Genomic DNA, 21,229 nt, shown 5'->3' with positions numbered 1-21,229 from the left:
TGTGTGGATTTAGATGAGAAACAAGGAGACATTTTCAGAAGCCCTAAACTGAATACAGGTGAAAATGACAAAGGGTTGTAGCCACCACCATGACGTCAACATGCCGCCCTTATGGCCAGGAATTGGTAGCTGCGATCTGGGGAGGACGTTGACAAGGTGAGCAAAAAAATAAATAAAATATATAGATCACATTCGTTGGTCTAGGCGTAGCTCAGTCCCATTAAAATGAATGCGGCTGAGCTGCAATACCAAGTCCAGCCACTATGCAGTGGACAGCGCTGTGCTTGCTAAGATGCAAAGAGGCTGCGGTGCTCGATGGAGTGCTGCAGCCTCTCCATACTTCTAATCACAAGGATACCAGGTGTCAGACCCCCCACTGGATCCGGATGACCTATCCAGAGGATAAGTCACCAATATCAGAATCTCAGAGACAACCTTTAATACGTAAGGTTTACTTTATAATTTCGAATAAACGGAGGGCGTAATTTGCCCACTGGTCAAAATGTTGAATGAGGTGGCAGCAGACATGTGCGACCTCTGCTCTACTCTAATGAGGGAATATGGGAACCCCACCCCCTGTGCTCAGACGCTTATCCCCTATCCGGTGGATAGGAACAACTCTGTTTAGGACTCCTTTCATCAAGATCTTTCAACTTCTCTTTATAGTGGATGGAGTCATTATTTTATGAGACAGCGCTTCAAATCCCCAGATGAAAATGACAGAATTGTGTCTGCAGTGACCACTCGAGGGAGCTTACAGTTTATACACTGAACTGAACACAGGCAGTTTGCAGCAAGCTCCCCCTAGTGGTGGCTGCAGGGAGCCAGATTATTTTATATATTTTTTTTCTTAAATTGCATATGCAGGGAATCTGAAAAACAAAGCCTCAACCACAGTAAAAATGTATTAAGACAATAATTATTACAAAACCCAGACTTGAACGTGACGGTGTTTAAAATATCAACGAGTTCAGCTTTGGAAAGTCATTGTGTCACTGCCTGCCCTGTGAGAGATCGGATAGGCTTGCAGCACGTGAGTCTGACAGGTCTTTCTGGGTTTCCCTTCTGTTTGTTGTTGTGGGCAGGATCCCACCTCTCCACAGGTTCTGCTCGTTAGCTGTTTAAGAGGCTCTATTTTAGTCCGCCTCTTACTGCTGACATTTTCCTCCTGGAGTTCTATACTGGTTGTTTGTGGATCCTCTACTTCCCGCTCCTCTCAAGCCAAGTCCTCCTGTTCTGCCCTTTGTGCGTGTGTTGCTTCTAGGTCTCAGGGAGACGCTGGTCCCTTCACGGTGGAAGGTACTGGCTGTCTCATTCCCCGCTCCCTATGTTAGGGTTTGCTTCAGTGTCAGCCGGGCTTAGGTTCCAGCGTATGAGTTTGTTCACCATCAGGACTTGCTCATACTGTCAGCAGTCAGGGAGAGGCTCAGGGATTGCTAGGAGGTTACCATTCCCTCCTCCCTAGCTTTGGGGCCTAGTCTGTTTAGCTGTTGCTGTTTATTTACTTGGTGTTCCCCTTATCCCCACTTGCAGTAACACATTGTTAGTCTGTCCTAGATAACTGTCCCTAATTTAGCCAGGAAACCCTAGCTTTACCGTGGCCGACAGTATCCCGGTTCACAAGGAGAAGTGGAGCTTACAGTTTTCAACGTATTCCTATTACCTACATACGGAGACCCTGCCTGTATCAATCTATCCTAAGGCTGGGTTCAGACCTGAGCGTTCGGGATGGAGCGCTCTGTATGCGCGTGTACAGACGCGGCTCCGGAACAAGCGAACGCGCGTTCCCGCTGAAGTCTATGTACGGGAACGCACGACAAGACGCCCCAAAGAAGCTCAAGAACTTGTTTGAGCGTCGGCCGTTTTACAGCACGATCGTACGCGCTGTAAAACACCCAGGTGAGAACCCTTCCCATAGGGAAACATTGGTTCTTGCCTGTTGAGTGTTTTACAGCGCGTAGAAACGCGCTGTAAAACGCTCAGGTCTAAACCCAGCCTTAGGGTTATCATGTCTGGCACCTAGACCTCCCGTGGATCCTGCAGGAGCATTAAACCGGTCTTCACTGCAAAGTCAAACTTCCTTTACAATTTCTGTGACACTTTAAAAGCTTTTAGTGATTAGCTTTGGAGCCTTTATTTTTTTTAATTACCAGATTTATTGATCTTTGATTTGGCCATACATCTGCTTAGAATTTCACTCGAGGGAAAAAAAAGAAAGAAAGAGAGAGAGGGGCTGCAGATAGAGCCATCAAACAGCCAGCCTAATGGATTTATCACAGGACAGCATTGCGCAGCTGATAAGTGAAACAAGAAGCCAAATTAAGCAAAATCTAGGGGGGAAAAAAACTAAAAAAAGTTTCAGCCCTAAAAAAAAAAAAAAGTAAATCAATAATAAAAAATATTCTCCAACAGATGACCATAGTCTTTTGGAGGAAATCCATTGCAAAGGACATTCGAACTTGCAGTGAAGACATTTTAATGCTCGTCAGATTAAAAAAAAAAGTTTGCAGTAGCTTCAGGAATAAGTCATGAGCGTTTATGGTGCTGCACAAATCTGAACACTGGTGTAAAATTGAAATCTACTGCAGAGAAAACGGCTATTGACAAACCCCCCCCGATTAAAAAGACAAAATCATCACACAGCAGTTAAACGGTTTTCTATGACACAAATGACAAGTAGGAAGGGAAAGAAATACTTCCAAGCTCTCGTACGCACAGCCATGGGGGTAACAGTATACAGAACATTTGCTTCAGGGGATGAGATAAAAGCAAAACAAAAAGGAGACAAAAATTAAACCCGCTGTAGTGCCGCAGCTTTACTGTGTAAGAATAAATAACAAAAAAAAAAATAATATCTATTGGACCAAACCAAAAATGGAAATGGAAAGAGGCGTCTAATACCTTATGCACTCAGACATGCAGAGATCCTTGGCATGAAGGCATACTTTGGCAATGAACGGAAAATGTTAACTACGGGCTCAGAAATTAAAACCATTGCTCCGTCTGGGCTTCAAAAGGATTTCTGCAGCCTTGGAGATTCATGAACTATGATGTCTACACCAACTGGAACGTTCACTTGAAAGTCTTCGACCCATAAGGTATACGCTAGAGCTCTGGTAGAAGATCTGCACATAGGAAGCAGTTCAGGATCCTGGATGTGCAGTGTCTGACTCATGGGTGAAGCTGCAGCAACGTCTGAATACAAAAAACAGTAGGTACATACAAAGGTAGAAAGAACGCTTAAACGCTTCATGTCAAAGTCTGTTGCCGTTGGAAGGTGGTCAGCAGTCCAGCCCAACTGCAGGGATTACTGCAGGTCTTATGTTTGTGGGTCCACATCAATAAACATTGTCTCCACTGCGATTCCCACGTCCTCCCCAACCTCGCCCCCGGCCTCCACGGAATCCTCCTCTCTGTTCTGCAAAATTCAAACATGAAATGGTTAGTAAGATAATACATTAGTGTCATCCTCATGGTGCCACAAGACAATTTTTCAAGATTTATATACCACATCTGATGTATTAGGGAGCCCTTCTTGCATAAGATATCCATGATAGGCTCTGAACAGCTATCCTTTTGCCCCCCCCCCTCACCCTGTAACCACCATGATCAATGCGGGGGCACAGAATCCAGATAGGATCTGGTTGTATGACTGAAAAGCTCCATTCTGTCCAGATCCTAGCCAGATTGGCCTACCTGAAATGGGGTTTTCTGTGTTTTTTTTTTACTCATGAGCTATCCTCTGGATAAGTCATCGGTATGTGATCAGTGGGGTCTGACACTCAGGCAGGACCCCTACCGATCAGCTGATTGAGAAGGCTCTGGTGCCGCGGCTTTCTCGCAGCTTTGCCTAGGCCATGTGATGTTACGTTCATTGGTCATATAGCCTAGGCGCAGCTTGGCCCCATTGAAGCTACTGCCAGCGCTGGTAACTTCTTAAACAGCTGACAGGTGGGGGTCCAGGGTGTCAGACCCCCCACCGATCAGTTTAAAAAAATAAAATAATAATCTCTAAAAATCCCATTTAATGTATAAAAGGGCCACTTTACATTCAGGCCGATAATCAGGAGCGAGACTTCATGGGAATGGTCTTGCTCAGTAATTAGCCTGTGTAACTGTGCTGCAGTTCAGCTGACAAAGAAAATGCTTGTCTGTTGGCTGAACACATCTTTCGTCACCAGCAGGGCAGAAAACACTTTGTATTAGCTGCAGTGAACAGAGGATCACTATGCAGAGACCAGGCTGTTAGGAGAGTGACTGAGCATGTGTGTCCAGCACACAGCTCAGTAGATGGACATGTCCACTGCTACACGCTGAACACCAGGTGGCGCCATACTAGATAAGTTAATGTCATAACTTTACTGGACTAAGTCTCTAAAATGCAAATGTGGTTCATATATGATCAATACAATGAACATGATATTTAATGATGGTACAGCCCAATGTACATAGAATTGTACGTTTACAAATGATGCTCACCATAAGAGAAATTTCCCAAGCTTCCGCTGTATTTCCCACTTGGAGGGTTATAGATCTGTCTGGAATCCCTCTTTGGTCCTGGAATAGGTTTTTTGGGAGGAGAACTAGAAGACGTGTCTTCACCTGACCTTTTTTGCCTAAAATGTAGAAAATATTGTCAATATCTCACATGTAGGATCTAAAGTGTCTGCTTTTTCAGCAATTTTACACATGTTGTGGTTTAATTGTCCTGTCTATTAACTGGGCTTCCAAAATAATTTTGGCAGAATTTTTTTATGGGCACTTATAAGTTGCTATTATGGCCTTACGCTACGGATGTACATAGTCCCAATTCAGGAACAAGCAGCATAAAAACAAACAGACAGAAGAATAGAAGGAATTTGTCAGAATAAGGAAAGCCCCATTTCAGTCAGTCATCCACCCATAACACAACATGTTGTGGCCACAGAAACAGAGCACAGTATAGGATAAAGCAATCTGCCACACTCACCCAACGTCGGTCTTCTGGACTGGTTTCCACGACAGTGTGACGGTGCTCTTGTAGGATGGAGGGTTATGGAACAGATCCTGCATATGAAGAAATTCAATTATAAGTACATGTCACTTCGTTCAGGTAATTAATTACACACAAATAATCAACTAGGAGGAAAATATTTAGACTATATCCTAGCTGATATCTTGTCTCTGTTTTCCATGAAAAGCAAAGAAAACAATTTCATGTAGACAAAATTAAAGTCTGTCACCAGGAAATTCACTGTTAAACCAGGCACAATGTCTTGTAGGACCAGCTCAGCCGAATACCTTTCACTAGGGATCGACCGATTATCGGTTTGGCCGATATTATCGGCCGATATTGAGGATTTTCAACATTATCGGTATCGGCATCTATTTTGCCGATATTCCGATAACGTATTGGGAACACAGAACGCGCTGCTCTCAGCGCTCTCTGTGTTCCCTCCGCAGCACAGGGGAGAAGGAAGCAGTGTCTCCCTCCCCCTGTGATGCTGCTGCCGCTGCCGCCAATGAGAGGAAGGAGTACAAGAGAAGGGGCAGGGCTGTGGCCGCTGCGCCACCAATGAAGATAAGCCTTTCATTCATTCATATACAGGAGGCGGGAGCTGCAGAATCACATAGCCGGCTCCCGACCTCTATGAGCGGTAGCTACGATCTGCGGTAGTTAACCCTTTAGGTGCCGCGGATCGCCGCTACCGCTCATAGAGGTCGGGAGCCGGCTATGTGATTCTGCAGCCAACTCCCGCCTCCTGGATATGAATGATTGAGAGACTTATCTTCATTGGTGGCGCAGTGCGCCCCCCCCCCCCCCCAAGCCCCCCAGTATTAATCATTGGTGGCGCAGTGCACCCCCCACCCTATCCCAATAGTAAAAACATTGGTGGCGCAGTGCGCCCCCCCCCCCCCCACCCAGTATTAATCATTGGTGGCAGTGGCCACAGGATCCCCTCTCCCCTCCTCCTCCGATCGGAGCCCCAGCTGTGTAATCCTGGGGCTCCGATCGGTTACCATGGCAGCCAGGACGCTATTGAAGCCCTGGCTGCCATGGTAAGCTCCATGCTGCTGTGTGCACAGAGCACAAGGCAGCAGGGACAGTGTGAGCTCCTATTCACCCTGATAGAGATCTATCAGGGTGAATAGGACAAGGGTTCTAGTCCCTAAGGGGGCTAAAAGTTAGTAAAAAAAATAAATAAAAAAAAACACACACACAAAAGTATAAATGAAAAAGATTTACAAAAAAAATAAAAAACACACGTTAACAATAAACATTAATTTTCAGCAGATTTGTGTAGGAAATATTTTTTTCTCAAAAATGAAAATTCCCAGAATATCGGTATAAATTATCGGCTATCGGCCTGAAAGTTCACAAATTATCGGTATCGGCCCTAAAAAATCAATATCGGTCGATCCCTACCTTTCACTAAGCAATCTGTTGCTTCATTTCAGATTTTTTTGTTAATGCATATGCAAAATGAGCAGTTAAGTGCACCAAGGGCGAGCTCAAGACACACTGTGCACCCTTGGTCCTCCTGCTTCCTTGTCAGCCACTCCCTCTCCTTGATGAACAGGATCAGGTTCCTGCATAGTTATCTCGCCTGGTCCTTGTCAATGAAGGTGGTAAGGGAGGCAGAGGAAGCAGGAGGAGCAATGTGCACAGAGTGACCTGATCCCACTTAACTACTCATTTTTATATGGATTAAAAGTACCTTTTCTCCAGAACTCAGTAACAAATTGCAACGTGAAAGGTATCATTACATTCAACTGAGCTAGCCCTACAAGACATTGGGAGAGATTTATCAAAACTGGTGTAAAATAAAACTGGCTTAGTTGCCCATAGCAACCATATTCCAAAGGAGCTCTGAAGAATGAAAGGCTCAATCTAATTGGTTGCTAATGGCAACTAATCCAGTTTTCCTTTACACCAGTTTTGATAAATCTCCCCCACTGTGCCTGGTGTAACAGTGAATTTCATGGTGACAGACTGGCTTTAACACTATGCCACCCCAATAGTAAAGACCTTTTAATTGCCCACACAGAGCAAAAGATAAATCCACATAAAATCTTACCTTGATCAAAACATTAATGTTGTTTGTTATCTTCAGGGCTACCACTTTGATTTTGTTCTGCAATGGAAAAAAACATGAGACGATCGGAGGATAAAGAACTCCTAAAGTAATGGTATTTAGACTAAAATAGGCCTAAAATCCAGAATATCATGACCACTTGTTACCATAATCACCAGGCCTGACAAAGAAGCCATTAGAAGACCAGGAGTTTCAAAAGTAGCATAAATATATATAAATCTGAAAACCTGTCACCCACACCAAAACATTAAACCTCATAATGAGCAACCAAATGTAAGCCAACAACCAGAACGACAAAATAAAACTAAAACATTTTAAGTTCAGTAACTCCTCAAAACAAGCCGATAGGTGGTCCTGCTTTTGGAGTCCAATACAATCAGTTCATATCCCCAAAGGAAGTAATCCTTTTGCTCATGAAAAATGTAGCATTACACAGCACACATGTAAGGCTACTTTCACACTTGCGTTCAGAGCGGGTCCGTCTGATGTCTGCACAGACGGATCCGCTCCTATAATGCAGACGTTTGGATCCGTTCAGAACGGATCCGTCTGCATTATAGTTTAAAAAAAAAAATCTTAAAAAAATTTAAAAAAAATTTCTAAGTGTGAAAGTAGCCTGAACGGATCCGTCCAGACTTTACATTGAAAGACAATGGGGGACGGATTTGTTTGAAAATTGAGCCATACTGTGTCAACTTCAAACGGATCCGTCCCCATTGACTTACATTGTAAGTCTGGACGGATCCGCTCGCCTCCGCACGGCCAGGCGGACACCCGAACGCTGCAAGCAGCGTTCAGGTGTCAGCTTTCTGAGCGGAGGCTGAACGCTGCCAGACTGATGCATTCTGAGCGGATCCGCGTCCACTCAGAATGCATTAGGGCTGGACGGATGCGTTCGGGGCCGCTTGTGAGCCCCTTCAAACGGAGCTCACAAGCGGACACCCGAACGCAGGTGTGAAAGTAGCCTAAATCAATGAGATCTCTAAATAATGTCCAAGATCCTTCAGAACAGGATCAGCTCTTCATAGTGTTTGTTTGGACAGTGGAGGGGTGTCTTAAAGATGCTGTCCGAGTGTCTAATACAGATAACCTATCCTCAGGATAAATCAACAGTATCTGATCAGTGGGTGTTCAACTCAGGGCACCCCACCAAATCAGCTGCTGAAGAGACTTCAATGCTCAATGAGCGCCACAGCCTCTTCCTAGGGCAGTGTGGTCACGTTTATTAGTCATGTGGCCTAATTGCAGCTCAGTCCCATTCAAATGAAGGGCACTGAGCTGAAATACCAAGCACAGCCGCTATCTAATGGACGGCACTGGGCTTGATAAGCTGTGAGGAGGCTGCAACGCTCACTGGAACGCCGCAGCCTCTTCAAACAGCTAATCGTCGGAGTGCTGGACCCCCACCCCACCGATCACATACTGAGGACCTATCCTGAAGTTAGGTCATCAGTCTTAAATACTCGCACAACCCCTTTAATATCTCCTCGAAGTACCCTAAAAGGACCAAACTAGTTATATTGTCATTCACCATACATTACAATTAACATCTGCTGCAACAGTATCTGAGAAGAATCAAATATTTTTTACCTCCTCTGTTTTTAGTGAATCCCCAGTTTTTCCCTGCAGAGCCAAGCGGAGCTGTCTTATGTATCCCTGGAGTCCTCTGGCAAAGTACTGCAGCCTAGAGAGCAAACATTTACAAATGACCATGTGACCTTCCCGTTTTAGCCCTGTACATGCAGACATCTCACTATTCCCTGCTTACCGGATTTTGAAATCTTTCAGTTTGTCTGCATCGACTTTGTCGATCAGGAAGTCGGGCATTTTCCTGCCAAGCTGATGGAAACTGAAGAGTAAACATTCAACATAACTGAACTGCAGTTTTGGCTCCTCGTTTGCAGAGTTCTCTCCGTTTTCTACTTCTTCGGGTGGAAGTGGCATGTATTCCTGTCATCAAATAATTAAAACAACGCATCAATAAGGATGACATGGGAAGACAAGTCCCACCTATAGCTTTATAATCTTGCAATTTACATTTGGGAACTTCCTAATAGTAGAGATTTGGGAGCCAAAATTCCCACCGACTGCAAGAACAAACAAGCTCCAGGTTTCATCACTTTACATTATTATGAATTGGCGCTCACAAACACAGATGCAGCCTAAAAATAAGTCCCCAATAACATGTGCAACAGATATTGGCAAATATCAGTATTTACAGATGTTCCTTAACGACCAGTGCCGTACATGTACGGCGCTGGGCGGGTCTTTAAAGATGGCGCATGCTCCTGAGCCCTGTGGGAGCCATAGCCGTGGGTGGCCGCCTGCTTTTTATAGGAGACACCTGCGGCTCATGTCCGCAACCGGCGGTAATGCCAATCGCGGACATTTAACTTCTCAGATGCAGTGGTCAATCCTGACCACGGCATCTGAGCGCGCTGAAAACAGAAAGCGCGCTCTTCCGGTTATGCTCTGGCTCCCCCGTGCGGTGATCAGAGGAGCCAGAGCGTGTGTGCAGCAGCCCCTGTCCTTGTGAATGACACGAGGCTGCTGCATAGTATTTCCTATGGAGCCCTTGCCTGTAATAGGGCTCTATAGGAAAGTAGTAAAACCATCAGATTCCAATGCAAGTGCATCGGAGTCTATGATAATAGCAATCAGATGTTTGCATGTTATAGTTCCCTATTGGAACTATAAAAAAAAAAATATATAAAAAAAATACACATCATGGGTGTCGCGATGTGCGAAATCGCCCACAGTATAAAAATATATTCCCCATACGGCAAACAGAAAAAAAGCGTCCAAATGGCTGATTTTTTGGTCCCTTAATTTTCAACAAAAAAATTAAATAGTGATCAAAAAGTCATACAGACCCCAGAATGGTATCAATCAAAAGTTCAGATCGCCCCACAAAAAGTTAGCCCCCATACAGCTCCGTACACATAATTACAAAAAAAAGTTATAGGGGTCAAAATATGGCGACAAATAAAAAAAAGATTTTTTTCCCCACTTTTTAATTTTTTTTTATCACTATCAAAACTATACATATAAAAAGGTATCGCCGGATTCATACTGACCTGTAGAATAAAAAGTAACCGGTCAGTTTTATCGTACATCGAACGTCGTATTTAAAAAAACAAAAAACAAAACTTAAAACTGTGGTGGAATTGCTTTTTCTTTGCAATTTCACCCCATTTGGAATTTTTTCCCCGCTTCCCACTACATCATATGCAATACTAAATGGTGGCGTTAGAAAGTACAACTTGTCCCGCAGAAATCAAGCCCTTTATATGGCTATGTGAACAGAAAAAAAAAAAAAGTTATGGCTCTGGGAAGGCGCAAAACGAAAATGCAAAAAAAAAGAAAAAGAACTCCAGGGCTGAAAGGGTTAAAAAGGTTTTCTGAGATCTCGATAGGTCATCAGTATCTGATCGGAACCCCTGCCGATCAGCTGTTTGAGAAGGCACCGATGCTTGCACCCTTCTCTCTGCTAACCAAGCACTGATGACCTATCCAGATAGGTCATCAGTAAAAAGATACTGGAAAACCCCTCTCACATTTCTAACATAAGCCATCAATATGCGATTAGTGAGGGTCCAAATCCCACCAGTTGACATAATGGGATCCACTGTGCCCCAGTAGTTTTAGCAGACAATGCCGCTCTGGTCTATGGGCTGTGTTGAATTCTGCAGCTCAGGTCTATTCACTTAGATTGTAAGCTCTGATGGGCTGGAATCTCATTGTCTCATTGTTCATTTATCTTCACTACTTGCCATTTTACTTCTATAAACTGCAGAGGAATCTGCCGACGCTATCAAATATTTAAGTCAATAGCAAAACCCCTTCTACTTTCGTGACTGGGCATCGATTAGCCATAACCATCTTTTGATGCCCCTACAGATAACATGTTATTTAGGAGAGAGAGGTAATAAAGCAGAAAAGCAGATGTATGTAAAGATGGACAAATACATACCAACAACTTATCAAAAAGTTTGTTCAAGTTTGATTCTAATTTGTCCATGTCACCACAGAAGGAGCTCATCTCAGCCAACAGCTTGAGTACCTGCAAGAAAACACCCCAGAATGACTATTATTTCTTACATCGTATTCTGACTTATCTTTCAGGAATTACGTACTATTTTTTTTCAGCCAGTTTGTGTTTGAACATAAAGACAAAGCAACTACAACCATCTTAGATTTATTACTTACCTCTAACTGGACATCAATGCCCTCAGCTGGACTGGTCAGGGTACTCAGGATGGGCAGAACGTGCTCACAGAAATGTGTCACAAACTTTGTCGAGTGGACGTTTTTCTACAAATGAAAACCCAGAACAATTTAGTCTACATATTGCTCTCATCGTCCAAGCGACTGATGAACATCTGGACGAGCTGTCAATCTGTTATAACTCTACATTAGAGGACCTGTCAGGATCAGTGTCAGAGCGGCTCAATCTCCCAAAATCAAACTGCCTTCAGACAGCTGAGGCACATGGAGTAGAGCAGCAGCAGTGGACGTACAGGAGAGAACAGGATGCAAAAGGGAAGAAAAAGCCCTAGTCCTGTTTACAGGGGCTGTTTGTTGTCCACCTCAGTATGGGCAGCTGTCAAAAGAGAAGGTGGCCTCAGGAGAAAATGTAAGTACCACAAGATCACACTGCTGAATCTGCTCTGTCCGAACTTGAACAATGAGCTATAAAGGTCTGGTATCAGTTTTTTTTTTTTTGTGACATGACAGGTTCTTTTTAAGAGCCTAGGCCCACTGGGCACTTACTGAAAACAGGGGCACTGCCTGGCGCATACACTGGAGCAGGCGATCCACAGAGTCGGGGTCTGCTGGGTTGAGAGTTTGGTGCAGTCCTGCTTGCTCAGACACCAAATCCACCAGCTGCTGTCTGCCGCTAACTGTCTGTAGGTTTTTCAGTGAAGAAAGGATTTTCATGAACAGAACAAATTCTTCTCCTGTGACGTCATACAAAACCTAAAAGACAAAGTTAATTAGCAACAGTCATATTTAACACAAAAAAAAAAAACCTGGACGGCAAAACTGCATTGTGTGAACCTCTAAAAACTAATGGTCTGCCTCAGGACAGATGCTAGTGGCACGCAATGCTAGGCTATACCACCAATGTTCGGATGACCACCGTTACCCATAGTACCTTGGTGATATATACGCTAGCTATATATCAGTGTCCATCCTGAGACTACCCCGCCATTACTATCAGTGAATGTACAGTTACCTTCTTTGATTCAGATAATATTAAATCCTCCACATCCTTGGTCAGAACATCTTCAGGAAGGGTTCTCATCTTAGAGGAGAGGAATTTAATTGCTCGCTCACGGACTATATCTTCTCCTTGAAGGATCTGGCTGAACAAGCCTCCCAATGTGCCTAAACAGGACAGAGGAAACATGCCTTATTACCATACAATGACTCTGAATTTAATGGAGTTCAGAGGCGTAGTGGAATGAAGAATGACAAAACCGGATGTGTCTGCCGACGTCTCTATGCTGGACAATCGGGGCTATCAGGTGTGCACACTTAAAGGGGTTGCCATAGGACACTAATGTCAGATAGGCAGCTGCAGATCACCCAATGAATGAGAGTTTCATTCGCTTCTGTGAAACAATTGTTCATGTGGACACCTAAAATATGGTTTCTGAGCAGCAGATCGTGGTGTCTAAGCAGCACTCTGTTGCCCAGAAACAATGCTGCTGTACAAGGATGAGCAACAGCAGTAGGTATCGTTCGTCCTCATACTGTGGAGGTGATCACTGCATATAAATAGCTCTTCACCTCCACTAAAGAGCAGGCAAATGTCGAGAAGGAATGCTTCAATCGTGAAGTCGTGCGTGCCATAGTTGAATAACTTCAGTAGTTGATTTTCAAAGTGGAAAACCACTTTAAAACCGAACTCTGCTTCAGTTCCGAGGTACCAGTCAGAACCCGAAGCAGAGTTCGGTTTCAAGTTTTAAAGGGAACCTGTTACCGGGATTTTGGGTATAGAGCTGAGGACATGGCTTGCTAGACTGCCACTAGCACATCTGCAATACCCAGTCCCCATAGCTCTGTGTGCTTTTATTGTGTAAAAAAACCGATTTGATACATATGCAAACATAAAAGTCATATCTTACTTGTGTGACCAAAGAGTCATATTTTCAAGCTCTGACTCATCTCAGGTTAATTTGCATATGTATCAAATCGGTTTTTATACACCATAAAAGCACACAGAGCTATGGGGACTGGGTATTGCGGATGTGCTAGCGGCCATCTAGTAACCCATGTCCTCAGCTCTATACACAAAATCCCGGTGACAGGTTCCCTTTAAAGTAGTTTTCCACGTTTTAACTTCAGTATTTGGATTTTATTTTTTCAACTATGGCACGCAGGACTTCACGAATAACTGACTTTGGCTCATCGGAGCCCATACATTTTAATACTGTACGGAGACATCTCTGTACAGTATTATTCAGAAGTTTTAAACGAAGTGACTTCGGAAGTAGCCTCCAAAGCTCGCTTCGCTCCTCACTAATGACTATCAAAGAGTTAAGCAGCCTGGACTGGAGAACCTAGGCTGTCATTAGTCAGTAGCTTATTTTTAAGTTGCCAGGTCATTGCTTGCTTTGAAGTTTTCAGACACATGCAGTTTAAAGCTGCCCAGAGATGAACACATTGGCAATTACCTTTAGCATCCATTTTGAATATGCTCAGCAAAGCATTGTTCACCAAATTGAACTCAGCAGAGTCATCTGAAAAGTAGAAATAAAAGATTCAAATTAATCAGAAAGGAATTAAACCTGTTTCCAGCCTCTATCCTTTCCATAAGTCACGGAGGATTTTCTCCTCATTAGATGCTCAATAAGGGTAAAACAAATAAACTACAAAACTAGTCATCCCCTTTAATAACAGGCGGTAAAACACATGGATAAGTAAAGCATCATGCATCAGGCCGTGACATTGCAGATTAGTGCTGTAGCAATGGGACACATGTATAATCTCTATGGATGCAGCTCAGTCCATACAGAAAATCATTTGCGCCACGGGAAATACTGTATTCTTGTATAGTCCTAGATGCATTTTCCATGCACAAAAGTAAAAGCTCTGGTGAGCTGAAGGCCAATACTTCATTATTTAGACCTTGTAGTGTTACCTGACTGCAAAAGCTGGGTAAGAATGTCTGCCACACGGGGGAGGTTCTCTCCAGTGGCAAACTGCGACAGTTCTTTAATGGCTTGACGACGAATCTAATAAAAGACAGGAGGAGAAAGGAAAATGGGGGTTAATAACTCCTCCATACTAGCACTGTGCCACACATCTGGCAGCCTCACTTAAAGAGGTTGTTCACCCATGGTAACCTTCTTCAGACCCCTCCAGCGTGGCTGGCTACACAGTGGTAATCCTACTTATCTGACCCCCACCGCTGGGTTCCGGCTCCATCGCTGGCTTTGCAGATCCTGGGTCTCCCTGTGGTGACATCTGTTGATGCAGGTCATGTGACCACTGCAGCCAATGACTGGCCACAGTGCTCACGTGTCACACATGTTGACTAGGGAGAGAGCAAAAGGAGCTGGATCCCAGAGGCGGTGAATCAGACAAGTATGATTACCACAGTGGGTCCAGCCACAGGATTGGGGGGGGGGGGGGGGGGGTTCGGTTGAAGGAAGAAAGTCACTCGGTGTGAACAACACTTTTAAGAGACCTTACATAGGCTTTAGTGTTTTCTATAAATTAATTGTAATCAATTCCTCCCTAATTGTAAAATTCCTGCTTGCTGTCATTGAATTAAAGCATGCTTGTTTGCATCCAGAGGCTTGAATCTTGCCCTAATCAAGTTCAATGGACGCTGCTGCACATTTTCTTTCAAGGTCACCAAGGTGAATTCTTATTAAAACGTAAATAATATTAAAAGCTGCAGAACTTTCATTGTATAAGGCCTCATGCACACGACCGTAGTTATGGTCCGCACCCGAGCCGCAGTTTTTGCGGCTCGGGTGGGGACCCATTCACTTCAATGGGGCCGCAAAAGATGCGGACAGCACTCCGTGGGCTGTCCGCATCCATTGCTCCGTTCTGAGGCCCCGCAAAAAAATAAAAATAGCATGTCCTATTCTTGTCCGTTTTGCGGACAAAAATAGGCATGTCTACAATGGGCCGCCCGATCCGTTAATTGCGGAAGGCACACGGGCGGCTTCCGTTTTTTTGCGGATCCACGGTTTGCGGACCGCAAAAAATGGCATAGTCGTGTGCATGAGGCCTAACAGGAAGGCTCTAGTACAAAAAAGAAAACATGGGATGGGGATCCATACCGAAACATCCTCATCTTCACACAGGTCCAGCTGGGCATTGAGTGCAGCGTCAGAAAGATCTGGAAAATGTTTAAAGAACTTGGGGATGAACTGAGCCGCCAACCTCTTCTCTTTTGCGCCACCTTTCACACCATCCAGGATAACCTGATATGCAGCTTTGTGCTGTAAAGTAAAACGGGGAAAGAAGTTACTTCACAAACTTTACAGAATAGAAAGTAAAAAGCCATAAACTGCAGCAGCACAAGCTCCAAGTGACAGCTGCATAACCAGCATCATGGCGGATTACTGTGTGTGTTCAGATGTTTCTAGCCCAGTGTGGACATTGAGCCAGGAGCAATGGAAACAGCTGCTGCCGCAACACAGCTGGGTGAAAACAATGCAGAGAGGCTTCTTTTAACCATAGAAGCTAAAAAACGTAGATACATTGCATATACTCCAGAGCTGCACTCGCTATTCTGCTGGTGCAGTCACTGTGTACATACATTACTTATCGTGTACTGATCCTGCGTTACATCCTGTATTATACTTCAGAGCTGCACTCACTATTCTGCTGGTGGAGTCACTGTGTACATGCATTACTTATCCTGTATTGATCCTGAGTGACATCCTGTATTATACTCCAGAGCTGCACTCACTATTCTGCTGGTGGAGTCACTGTGTACATGCATTACTTATCCTGTATTGATCCTGAGTGACATCCTGTATTATACTCCAGAGCTGCACTCACTATTCTGCTGGTGGAGTCACTGTGTACATGCATTACTTATCCTGACATATATCCTGTATTATACTCCTATGAGGGCACACAGCTCTCTAAAGCCTCATGCAGACGTCCGTGGAACACGGTCCGTGAGATACCGGACTGGCATTGCAGGAGTGCGCGGTGTCATAGACAACCAATGATGCTGTGCGCTCCTGCAATGCCAGTCCGGTATCTCACGGACCGTGTTCCACGGACGTCTGCATGAGGCTTTACAGAGTGGTTTTCCCATACATCAGCATGAACAGACAGTAACTCTATCAGTCTCCTACTCTGGCAGACAGGGCCCGTATATACATTACATGGATGGCCATAGTCACATCAGAACAATGTATAGCCCGCCGTAGCTTCTCTAGGTGATTGGGCTTTAGATATTGATGACCTATCCATCTTTTGCTGTGAAAACTAATAATTCCTTTTCGCTGATGGTGCAGAAGGGACATAGCGAGGTCTCTGCTCAGACAAAGCAGAACAAGACTGCTGACTTGTTAACTCTGAACCACAGTCTCCGTATGTATGGAGGTATTTCCCCCCTAGGACCCTCCTCTTTGCGGTGCCCAGACAGGTTCTTCCATTTACACCCAAATGTCCATCTCCAGCAGGTGCAAACAAACATCAGACACGCCATTAGGGGCGGCTGGAGGCGACACATACAGATTTTACTGAAGAGGCCGCCTTCAGTATTAAAATTACTGTTCAGGCTCCCTGCCTGGTGCCACACGGGGGGTAGGATTCTTTAGCAGACGCACTGGGTCATGGCATCCACAGTGATACCATGTGGCTGCTATGAAAGGATTATTCCAAACAAAAACATTGAGCCTTCACCACTGAATACGCAAAAAATTATCAGACCGGACCCCAACGATCACTAGAACGGTCTCTCTTCAATATGGAAGACTTTTAAAGGGGCTGTCCGGGCTCCCAGCTGAACCAGGATATAACCTCATCTTCACTCATGTACTATATAGAGAGCATTTCTTGCTCCGATGCTCCCCCTTGCCTTTTACTGCATCACGCAGGGGGAGCATCAATGCAAGTAAATGCTCCACTGAAATATAGTAAAATGAGTAAAGAAGAGGTTAAATCCGGGTTCAGCTTTTGGTCCTTTATTTGTTCAATCCTCACCGAGGTATTGGGCGCTACTTTTCATAAACTTCCCACCGTTTGTCTTTTGGGTGCTAGACCTGTGGGGATGAGGTTTACCTGGCCCAGTTCTTCCTTCTTGCTGTAGCAGCCAGTTGGAAAACTCCAGACCTCTCCATAGCTGCTGTCAAAGCAAGGATGGATAGAATTGCCACCATTAGGGACAATAGAGGAGAAGTGGTCACGAAACTAAGGCTGCTGTGGATGTCCTCCACTCACTCTTCCCACTCTCCCCAACTACTAACTCTATAGGGGTCAAGGCTTTCTAGGATGTTTCAATGACATATGGGGGGGGAGAAGAACAGAGAGAGAGAGAGAGAGAGAGAGGGGGGGGGGGGGAACAGAGAGAGAGAGGGGGAGAACAGAGAGAGAGAGGGGGAGAACAGAGAGAGAGAGAGAGAGGGGGGGGGGGGAGAACAGAGAGAGAGAGAGGGGGGGGGGAGAACAGAGAGAGAGAGGGGGGGGGGGAGAACAGAGAGAGAGAGAGGGGGGGGAGAACAGAGAGAGAGAGAGGGGGGGAGAACAGAGAGAGAGGGGGGGGGGGGGAGAACAGAGAGAGAGAGGGGGGGGAGGAGAGAGAGAGGGGAGGGGGGGGGAGAACAGAGAGAGAGAGGGGGGGGGAGAACAGAGAGAGAGAGGGGGAGAACAGAGAGAGAGAGGGGGAGAACAGAGAGAGAGAGGGGGAGAACAGAGAGAGAGAGGGGGAGAACAGAGAGAGAGAGGGGGAGAACAGAGAGGGGGGGGAGAACAGAGAGAGAGAGGGGGAGAACAGAGAGGGGGGGGGAGAACAGAGAGGGGGGGGGAGAACAGAGAGGGGGGGGGAGAACAGAGAGGGGGGGGGGGAGAACAGAGAGGGGGGGGGGAGAACAGAGAGGGGGGGGGAGAACACAGAGAGGGGGGGGAGAACACAGAGAGGGGGGGGAGAACACAGAGAGGGGGGGGAGAACACAGAGAGGGGGGGGGGAGAACACAGAGAGGGGGGGGGGAGAACACAGAGAGGGGGGGGGAGAACACAGAGAGGGGGGGGGGGAACACAGAGAGGGGGGGGGGGAGAACACAGAGAGGGGGGGGGGAGAACACAGAGAGGGGGGGGGAGAACACAGAGAGGGGGGGGAGAACAGAGAGGGGGGGGAGAACAGAGAGGGGGGGGAGAACAGAGAGGGGGGGGGAGAACAGAGAGAGGGGGGGGGAGAACAGAGAGGGGGGGGGAGAACAGAGAGGGGGGGGGAGAACAGAGAGGGGGGGGGAGAACAGAGAGGGGGGGGGGGGGAGAACAGAGAGGGGGGGGGGGAGAACAGAGAGGGGGGGGGAGAACAGAGAGGGGGGGGGAGAACAGAGAGGGGGGGAGAACAGAGAGGGGGGGGAGAACAGAGAGGGGGGGGGAGAACAGAGAGAGAGAGGGGGAGAACAGAGAGGGGGGGGGGAGAACAGAGAGGGGGGGGGAGAACAGAGAGGGGGGGGGAGAACAGAGAGGGGGGGGGGGAGAACAGAGAGGGGGGGGGGGAGAACAGAGAGGGGGGGGAGAACAGAGAGGGGGGGAGAACAGAGAGGGGGGGGGGAGAACAGAGAGGGGGGGGGGAGAACAGAGAGGGGGGGGGAGAACAGAGAGGGGGGGGGGAGAACAGAGAGGGGGGGGGAGAACAGAGAGGGGGGGGAGAACAGAGAGGGGGGGGAGAACAGAGAGGGGGGGGGAGAACAGAGAGGGGGGGGGAGAACAGAGAGGGGGGGGGAGAACAGAGAGGGGGGGGGGAGAACAGAGGGGGGGGGGGAGAACAGAGAGGGGGGGGGAGAACAGAGAGGGGGGGGAGAACAGAGAGGGGGGGGAGAACACAGAGAGGGGGGGAGAACACAGAGAGGGGGGGGGGAGAGAACACAGAGAGGGGGGGGGGAGAACACAGAGAGGGGGGGGAGAACACAGAGAGGGGGGGGGAGAACACAGAGAGGGGGGGGGGGAACACAGAGAGGGGGGGGGGGAGAACACAGAGAGGGGGGGGGAGAACACAGAGAGGGGGGGGGGGAGAACACAGAGAGGGGGGGGAGAACAGAGAGGGGGGGGGAGAACAGAGAGGGGGGGGGAGAACAGAGAGGGTCAGGGGCAACAGGAGAAGAGAGGGGGGGGGGGAGAGGGTCAGGGGCAACAGGAGAAGAGAGAGGGGGGAGAGGGTCAGGGGCAACAGGAGAAGAGAGGGGGGGGGGAGAGGGTCAGGGGCAACAGGAGAAGAGAGGGGGGGGGGGTCAGGGGCAACAGGAGAAGAGAGAGGGGGGAGAGGGTCAGGGGCAACAGGAGAAGAGAGGGGGGGGGGGGGGAGAGGGTCAGGGGCAACAGGAGAAGAGAGGGTCAGGGACAAATATCGGACCAGGGGCCTAACAAATACAGGACGCAAGGCTGGGGTAACTGGAAAAGAGAGCGAGGAGGAGAGGTGAGGAAAGAAAGGCCGCTCAAGGCAGTTAGACTGGCAGAGGGGTAAAGGCCTAGGCACTGTAGCTGAGGAAAGAGAGGCCGGGGCCCCAGCTAAGCCGTGCCGGCGGAGTGAAGGCCCTTACCTGGCTTACGTCGTCCTTGGCGTCGGCCAGGATGCCATAGTTACGGTACAGCTCCTCCACACTCGGCATGTCTGCTCCGGCGATTTTCTATTTCTACGTGAATAAAAATCTCCTCAGTCTCAGTGTGCGCAGAGAGACCAACTGTACAGGAGGCGGCGCGGGAAAGACGAGATCACAGCGCTGCAAAGCCACAGCGGCCCCTGCAGGAACTGCCGCCGGAAGTCACGTGATCGGGGGGCGTCTATTGATGACGCTAATACTAGAGGTTGAGGTCGGGCGATTTGGGAGCCTGTATGACGTCACTAATGATTGTGCTACCATTGAGGAGGGGGAAGTTCCCTTGCAAAGAAAGCAAACTGGGTAAAGGCACTCAGGTCCCAGGGTATTTCCTGGGACCAGTTCCTTACTAACCTTGGCCTGACAGGTCCTTCCATCCACATGGCCATCTCCAGTTATGGTGACCTGCACCAGGGGGACACCAACATGAGACGCGCCATTACCCCAGAGTAGCTCTAGGGATGCATTTGCCATTTCTAGGGCCCCAATTGCACCTCTAAGGCCCCTCTAAAGCTGGGACAGGCCCCCGGGGCCCCTGAAGCAGCACCATAGGCTGTTCCTTTAGTCATTTTTGAGGAGGAGCAGCCAGCAGGGGCCCCGATCTCTGGGGCCCCAAGCATTTGCTTGGTTTGAGTTGTAAACCTGCGCCCTGAGAGCGGAGCGTCAATCGAACCTGTAAACTCTATGGAAGTGGCAGAGCATTGGCTACAGTGGTCATGTGACCTCCTCGCCATGTGACCACGGCCTCCAATGGGTCTCTCCCTATACCCGAAGTCGCTGTGGTCCCCCTAGAACTGGAATGCCCAACTTGCGGCCCTCCAGCTGTTGTAAAACTACAACTCCCAGCATGCCTGGACAGCCTACAGCAGGGCATGGTGGGAGTTGTAGTTTTACAACAGCTGGAGGGCCGCAGGTTGAGCATCCCTGCCCTAGAAGGTCACATGACCGCTGTATGGAGCGTTCCTTGCGACGTACGGCCCGCCTGACCCGCAAGATTGAACATTTTTCATGAATATAGATTGCTTTTTTTTATGTGTAAGACAATTCTGTGCAAAATAATAAAATAAGACGTAGGTTGAGGTGGCACTGCGGCTTTCAAATTGTCGCTTCACCACTAATCACGCGGAGGGAACAGGGGGTCCGGTGACTCGCAGTCTGGTGGTGCACAGCTTGTCAGATACAAAATGATTCCATAAATAGAAAAGAATAAGCGGCACTCTCCATTCGATGCAAAATGTCTTTACTGGGTGCAGAGAGGGAAGTAACGAACAACAGTGCAATCACAGAAACATGGCGACGGCCGTTTCGCGTATCACCGCTTCTTCTGGCCAATACTATCAACC

At 47.3% G+C, this 21,229-nt stretch overlaps 1 protein-coding gene across 1 annotated transcript; it reads right to left on the bottom strand.

The window, feature by feature from the left end:
- Positions 1-2,136: 2,136 nt before the first annotated feature.
- On the bottom strand, positions 2,137-19,996 carry API5 (apoptosis inhibitor 5). The gene is made up of 14 exons (XM_040410652.1): positions 19,830-19,996; positions 15,383-15,544; positions 14,227-14,320; positions 13,760-13,825; positions 12,316-12,467; positions 11,850-12,056; positions 11,286-11,390; positions 11,050-11,139; positions 8,845-9,026; positions 8,667-8,760; positions 7,059-7,115; positions 4,970-5,046; positions 4,480-4,616; positions 2,137-3,418 (listed from the first exon to the last, which is right to left on the bottom strand). Exons 1-14 carry the CDS (start codon positions 19,896-19,898, stop codon positions 3,339-3,341), a joined length of 1,572 nt encoding a protein of 523 aa, XP_040266586.1. The 5' UTR covers positions 19,899-19,996; the 3' UTR covers positions 2,137-3,338.
- Positions 19,997-21,229: the final 1,233 nt, after the last annotated feature.

This window comes from Bufo bufo, chromosome 10 (genome assembly GCF_905171765.1).
Source record: "Bufo bufo chromosome 10, aBufBuf1.1, whole genome shotgun sequence".
NCBI lineage: Eukaryota > Metazoa > Chordata > Amphibia > Anura > Bufonidae > Bufo > Bufo bufo.
This window is presented reverse-complemented; position numbering and strand designations above follow the sequence as displayed.

What these genes read in the sequence shown, in the direction of transcription:
- API5 (XM_040410652.1), bottom strand. Translation starts at nt 19,898, where the DNA reads ATGCCGAGTGTGGAGGAGCTGTACCGTAACTATGGCATCCTGGCCGAC. An exon ending in TATTATCTGAATCAAAGAAG is followed by an intron (nt 12,057 to 12,315) that starts GTAACTGTACAT and finishes TTTGTCTTTTAG; the next exon opens with GTTTTGTATGACGTCACAGG. An exon ending in GCATTGATGTCCAGTTAGAG is followed by an intron (nt 11,140 to 11,285) that starts GTAAGTAATAAA and finishes GTTTTCTTGCAG; the next exon opens with GTACTCAAGCTGTTGGCTGA.